The 7,247-nt window shown below is 35.7% G+C and overlaps 1 protein-coding gene across 1 annotated transcript; it reads right to left on the reverse strand.

The window, feature by feature from the left end:
- Positions 1–2,150: 2,150 nt before the first annotated feature.
- LOC122083395 lies at positions 2,151–4,107 on the reverse strand. The gene is made up of 2 exons (XM_042651217.1): positions 2,783–4,107; positions 2,151–2,661 (listed from the first exon to the last, which is right to left on the reverse strand). The coding sequence occupies exons 1-2, from the start codon at positions 2,841–2,843 to the stop codon at positions 2,252–2,254; spliced, it is 471 nt and encodes a 156-aa protein (XP_042507151.1). The 5' UTR covers positions 2,844–4,107; the 3' UTR covers positions 2,151–2,251.
- Positions 4,108–7,247: the final 3,140 nt, after the last annotated feature.

Raw genomic sequence — 7,247 nt, forward strand, 5'->3', positions numbered from 1 at the left:
ATAGCTCAACCGTGGACGTACCTAATCTTGGGTGAACCAGATAAATCCCTGACACAGTTTAGGCTAATGAATCAATGCCAAACCTAGACCATCAATGTGCTCGTTGGAAGAAAAAAAGCCCAAATTTGGGACCAAACAAACTGCAACTTCGTTGCAAGTGGCCATGGCCTGTGCCAAACAAGTGAATGTGGGCTATTGCAATGTCTTGAACATGATACATGGATTGTTACCTCCTCAGTTGCTGTATTGTTTTAAAGCATACTAGGCTTAGTGTAAGAGGGTTGTACCATAGGCAAACACTACCTTAGCCTAGTGTGACAGCTTTGGCTTGAAGAGCCGGGGACACCGAGGGGAGAAGGTTTTGGGGTCAAACTCTATCGTATGCGAGTATGTGTGGATAGATATATGTACCTAAGAGTAGGTTGTCATTGGCCAATGGCACATGACAAGACGGACCAATATTGTTACAATTCAGGGAATGGGAGGCCCACTAACTATTCTCAATTCTTTAAGAGTGGGTACAAAGATGTTAAAAGTTACCCAAGATGCTCAGACCAGCAGGTACCTTCACTTGATTTGATGGGTACTGATTATAGGGTTGTGTGTTGTCTATGAAGCTCTAGAATTAATTCTCTAGTGGTATAGGATGCGAATGTTCTACTCCAACAAAGAAACTTTTCAATTGTTGGTTTTATTACCAAAAAAATAAATAAAAAATAAAGATAATCGTTGGTTTGATTATAGTAAATTAAGTAGATGTAAAGTGTTCTAAAAAAATGTGTCCCCACAACATAAAGAAAATGAAGAAATTTTCCCAAGGGTGGTGAATGGGTATTCATTCCCCGTGGTGCTTGCGGTGGGGCGTGGGGGTATTGGAAAAGTATTTTGGAAAAAAATGCTAAAAAATTCTATAGGGGTTTGTGAATCCTAAGAATAGGATGGTCAATGAAACGTCTTCTATGGGTGAAAAAAAATTTCTTCTTAATTATTTTGAGGGTAAAAGAAATATGGTCGAGTGACTCTGCACTGAACCATAGAGGAGGTGAAATGCCAATCCTTTGTTGATGCCACTGTGCACTCCCTCATTGGCCCTTGCCATGGTGAAGGGGCCACATGACTGCGTATTATTCTTCTTCCCTTATTTAATTACTGGAAAAATAAACCTATCGTTCTAGTGCATGAAATGCTCAAACACAGCAAATACGAAATGATCGAACTGCCCCCACCTGCTACTCCCATTTGGCATCTGCATCTGAGTTTCCTACAATTCATCATGTTTCTTTTGCCTTTTAAATAAAGTTCTACCCAATGGTAAAACATCTCATAGAAAAGTTTTTATAGCCAACTGAAATGGATATACTAGCACCCTCCCTCCCTTTTCATGACATGACATTTTCCTTATGTATAAAATGTTTTGTCACTCTTCATTGATATGCTCCCAAATGCCGTTTGCTTTTCCTAACTTATTTTATTTGATTTTACTTCTCCCTCTAAAATAAACCTAATAATCCCTAAGATCTTTGTAGTGTGACTGTGACAACCTATTAATCATGCAAAAGTTAAAATACCCTGTAATGGCATTGATGGGGTGACTGTTGGATTAGGAAATATAGTCCTTAAGAGTGGAAGTGGGTCCGACCTTGGCCAACCCAAAAAATACTAAGCGGGGCAAGCCCAATTGATGGCTGTCAATATCACCCATAGTTAGCAAATTCGGATTCGGGAATTATTAGGCCAAAGAATTATTCGGAATAATTTGATTGGTTAATTTAAGGGTTCGGTCAAAAAAGCGGTAAAAAAAGCGGACAAAATAAAAATCGAATTTGGATTCGGATTTGGTAATTATTCGAGTACAAAAATAAAAATCGGGCAAAAATTTTGGATGTTATTTTTATAATTTATTGTATCTATTTTATTTATTAAGTAATTAACTTGATATGTACACCTAAAAAGAGAAAATTATTGTAGTTCAAATATACAATACAGTAAAAAAACTAGGAAAAAGTTGTCATTGAGTGATGGAAGCAATGGTTACAGTAATTCAATTTCTAATGCATGTTTTAATGCTTCTACTAATTATCCTGTAGGAACATAAAAGTTCAAAATCACTTCATTCAATCTATGAGTCCATGACTCACCTAATTCCATCATTCATGCTTAAAAGGAAAAACTATTCTAAATAAAGCAAAACATCGACAAAAGCATAACAATAGTTATTACATCACCATAACTTAAGTACTCAACTAAATCATTATATACTATCTGGGGGTTGAGTCTCGCTCTCAGTAAAACTAGCACTTGCACCAAATAGCAAGTCTTCAGCAATGCTATCATCCACATCATCCAACAATCTCTCTAGCTCTTTATCAACGTCCTCAATGCTCTGATCAAAATCATTGACACTAATATTGTCAAGATTAATGGGTAACATGTTTTTCTGTTCAAGTTCACCCCTCTTTTCCATCATCAACGAATTCATTTTCACATAGACTAAATCATCTAACATCGCTGCTGACAATCTATTCCTCTTTTTTGTTTGTGCTGCTTCCCAGGCACTCCAATTTCTCTCACAAGCCAAAGAACTACATGGTTGGCTCAATATTCGAATGGCATACTTCTGTAAGATAGGAATAACATCACTTTGTATATGCCACCAAACCCCTGTCATTGGCAAAAATATATATATATATATATATAAATAAACAATTTTAAAGGACAAGTAATTTTTACATAAGAAACAATAAACTAAAAATTTTAAAAAGAAAGTAATTATTACACTTACGAGGATGACTAGTTTCCATCATCATCTTGGCACTGGGAGTAAAAAGAATGCTAGAATTCATGTGGTATACTGCCAGCTGTCCATAATATTCTCTCTTCTCATCTTATGGAACCACTATCTCACCAATGAAATTTGTTGCATCTTTCATTTGAGGAATCTTTTTGAATCTTTCACTAAAAAAATAAGTGGGGTTGAAAACAGCAGCTGCATAGTGAATGATACCTAAAATATTTTCATCTTTTCTATTATCAAAGATTTTCAAAATTTGGTCATACCGGTGGTCTTCCTCATAAAGCTTCTCCAATACCTCTCTTACTCTTTCTATTGCTTCATACAAATACCCTGATGTAGCCCCATCACCATCAACCAAACGGAGAACTCAAATGATTGGTTCCATAAATCTCAAAATCTCTTTTGAATCATTCCAAAACGACTCCCTTTGAATAGTATCCACTACTCGATCTGATTCAAAAGATCTCGAATTTCTTAGACTCCTTTACTCAGCTGATGCAACTAGGAATCTAAGCTTCTCTTCCACTTCAACAATTGACTGAAGGATTAAAAAGTTTGAAGCAAATCTAGTTTTGCAAGGATATTTTAGATCCTTGTTTGTGAAACTCCTCATCAACTGTAAGACAATTATTGACTTGTACAAGTAGTCAATAATTCTTTTCGTCTCATCAAAAATTTCTTGAACCCAAAAAACCTTTTCATAGATATACTTCAACATTAGATTGATACCATGGGCTGCACATCGAGTCTTAAACAACCAACGATACTTTTCAGTAAGCATATCAAGTGCACTTGAATAATTGGATGCATTGTCTGAAATTAGCTGAACCACTAAATTTAGGCCAATACTTTGAATCTCTCTGTCAAGAATATCAAATATATAAGAAACAATCAATCTAGCATGAGAACACTCCTCTCACTTCAAAAAGAGAGCAGCACCCGGGGAATAAGCAATCACATTAAGAAAAGAGCGCTTCTTCAAGTCAGTCCATGAATCAGACATGAATGTGCAACCAGTTTGCTTCCAAGAAAATTTTACTTCTTCAGCATATTTTTCAAGGTCATTTCTTGCTTTAGGAATTATTCTTCGACGAAGGGTTCCATAACTTGGAATAGGAACACTAAGACCATAACGGGCTGTGCACTTCACAAAATTGATGAAAGCATCCGATTGAACAACATTGAAAGAAATGTTATTTTTAATAAAAAGGTCACGAAGAGATTTCTCCCAAGTTGATTTGTCCATCTTAGGGATCATTTCCTCCATTGTGGACTGCCTTTGACTAGTTATAGTTAAAGGAGTCAAAGGAGAAGAACCAACTATACCCTCACCACTGATACAACTCTTCCGCTTTTTACTACTTGATTCAGAATTAATAGCAAGAAGAGCTTCTGTTTGGACATCATATGATACTTTCTCACAAGAGGCAACATCATGACCACTAACCTTAGCTAAATGATACTTGAGTCGAGTGACCCCTCCAAAAACTTGTTTTTCACAAAATTTGCATTTGAAATGTGAACTATCAAGTTGCTCAGCATGTTGCCAAAACTTATCTTTTTGTCTTCCCATTTTTCCTATTTGTTAAAAGTTGAAAAAAAAAAAAAACAACATAAATCATTTCATATAAACAAAAAAATATATCATATTAATAATTACATTACATAAGAAAATAGCCTCTGGATAATTAAAGAATCAAGTTTTCAAGTCCCACTAACATGCATAGCCTTTTACAATAGCATTGGTCATTTACACCTTATGATCATTTTCTGAATCAAACAAGAAGACCTTACCATAGTTTCATTAGCATGCATAAGACTATATAGAAAACAAAAGCCTGAAATTGTAACCAATCAACACTTAAAACTATTATCAAACAAATAACCCCATAAACTAAGACCCATCAACTGATTAGAGTCTAGAAAGGCCGAGACCCAAATGGAATGATGTTTAGACTCAATATGAGAGTATCTAACTAGCTGAATTTGAGCCATGAGAGGGAAAATATTTTACTGCATAGACCCACCAGATATAACATGAACCATTTGTTTGTTAGGGATATGCTCACACTCCTATAGTTGGTTTTGATGATAACAAACATATGAAGGTATGTGACAATTTTTCTTTAAGTATTGTTTTGTAGAGACTTCATATCAAAGATCGAATTTGGTGAATGAAACGAAGAAATGAAGATTGAAGTCATCAAATGAAGAGTATCAACAAGTTGGCATCAATGCTTGAAGAAGATAACATAAGAATTTAAGTTTCAAGATGTCAAGACATGAAGCTTAAAGACATGGAATTACAAACAAGAAGAAAAGAAGATAAAGTGCCAAAGAGTGGAAAGTTCAAGTGAAGAAGAAGACCACTAGGATAGATTGGTCACTTTTAATGTAGTTTATAACTTCCACATATATATATATATATATATATATGCACTCACCACATGCATGTGCATTACATCATACTAAAATGACCATAGAGCATACCTTGACCAAGTATGAAAAGTCTCTAAGTGGTGAGGAACATATTAGGAAAAATGTGTTCTAGTGAAATTCTGTGAAAACCATATTAACCTGACTCAAGGGTAATTTAGGCAATCTTAAAGTCAGTATCAGGAGATAAAACCTTCATAGAGGTTATAGGAAATTGAGTTTTAATTCCAACGCAACTGATCTCAATTCAATCCAAGGTCGGACCGAAAAGTTATGGTCAAAATACTGACGATTGGTCAGTATGATAGCATTCTGTCAAAACAGTCTGTCATGTTGGAGGTTGACCGGCTGAAATCCCCGGTCGATCGGAACTATCCGAGACCATAGGCGGTCGACTGGTAGAAAGTCCCGATCGACCGGTGACTGCCTGGAAGTGCCCCAACGGCTATATTTTACCTACAACGGCTCTTGGCGGTCGACCGGCTACCGATGGCAGTCAACCGGTGGACCCAGAATATGTCCGTTAGAGCATGATTCCCTGCCTAAAATGCTTCACTAAGTTCACTTATAAATACCTCTAATACTACTCATTAATGAACAATAAATCCCAACTTTAGAGAAGCATTATTTGAGCATTACAAGTGAGAATTGGTCTACACCATCTCTTGAGTTCAAGTTCTTCATTTTACATTCAAGAGGAACTCAAGACCATCTACAAGTCTTCATCTACATCTTGGCATTTACATTACAAACATCAAGAAGATTTCAAAAGGTGCATTCATTCTATCATCATTGCATATTTCATTTGCACCACACCGGAGGTAATTCTCTTTTATTCCACTTCTCCATTTTCTATTTTACATTAAGTCTAGACTGTACTTAGGCTTGTGTAAAGACCCTCTCATCCTTAAGAGATTGTAAGGATCCTCTTATCCTTAAAAGAGTGTAAGGTGCCTCTCTACCTTAAAGGAGATCTTAAGGTGCATCTCTACCTGCAAAGGAGATTGTAAATGTACCTCTCTGCCTGTAAAGGAGATTTGTAAGGATACTCTTATCCGTGAAAAAGATTGTAAAGGTTTTCTTCCCTACTTATCGTACTGAAATGGAGAACTAGTGGAATACCTTACAAGAGGATTCTTATAGGGAGTGGACTAGACTCAGATTGAGTCGAACCACTATAAATCTTGTATTGTGTGATTGTGCCTATTTTATTTATTCTGCATCATTTTTAACTTGCAATCACACTTGGGACCTCTACATTGAAAAAGGTTAATTTCCACTAGTATAACCTATTCACCCCCTCTAGATTATTTCATTGTTCTGGTTTTCACACATTGTAGCTACTACATCCCTATTGCAATTGTTGAAAAAGAACCACAAAATGAAACCAGATAAATTATAGTGTTTCTTGACATTATTGAATAGTACAGTTATAAAATGCAGAGAACAAGCAATTGCAAACATAGTATTGCAATCATGAAGTTGTATTTGAGTCTAGCATAACCAAGCACTGAAAATGATTACTCACAGGCTCACAGCCTCATAGTTTACAAAGAATATAAATGAATATTGGTTGGTCTATGAAAAAAAAAATACTAAAGAAAAAGCACATACTTAAAGAACTGAAGAACACATTTCAGATTTTACAGCTTGAACAAAACACTCATGAAAAAAAAAAAAAAAAAATTGAAGAACACATACCTGCAACCAGCAGAGAAGAGTCAATAAATGAATATTGATTGGTCTACGAAAAAAAATACTAAAGAAAAAGCACATACTTAAAGAACTGAAGAACACATTTCAGATTTTACAGCTTGAACAAAACACTCATGAAAAAAAAAAAAATTGAAGAACACATACCTGTAACCAGCAGAGAAGAGTCAAGAGACTCAAGTCTAAGTGACCGGAGTCACGATTCACGAGTCACGTCTACCGGAGTATCAACCTCTGAAACCAACCTTTGAAACCAACCTTTGAAGAAACCAACCTCTGAAGAAACCGCCGACCAACCTCACGG

Source organism: Macadamia integrifolia, chromosome 1, assembly GCF_013358625.1.
Source record: "Macadamia integrifolia cultivar HAES 741 chromosome 1, SCU_Mint_v3, whole genome shotgun sequence".
NCBI classification, from domain to species: domain Eukaryota; kingdom Viridiplantae; phylum Streptophyta; class Magnoliopsida; order Proteales; family Proteaceae; genus Macadamia; species Macadamia integrifolia.

Coding starts and splice junctions, on each gene's coding strand:
- LOC122083395 (XM_042651217.1), bottom strand. CDS start 2,843: ATGAATTCTAGCATTCTTTTTACTCCCAGTGCCAAGATGATGATGGAA. Junction 2,662..2,782: donor GATGGAAACTAGTCATCCTC/GTAAGTGTAATA, acceptor TGCCAATGACAG/GGGTTTGGTGGCATATACAA.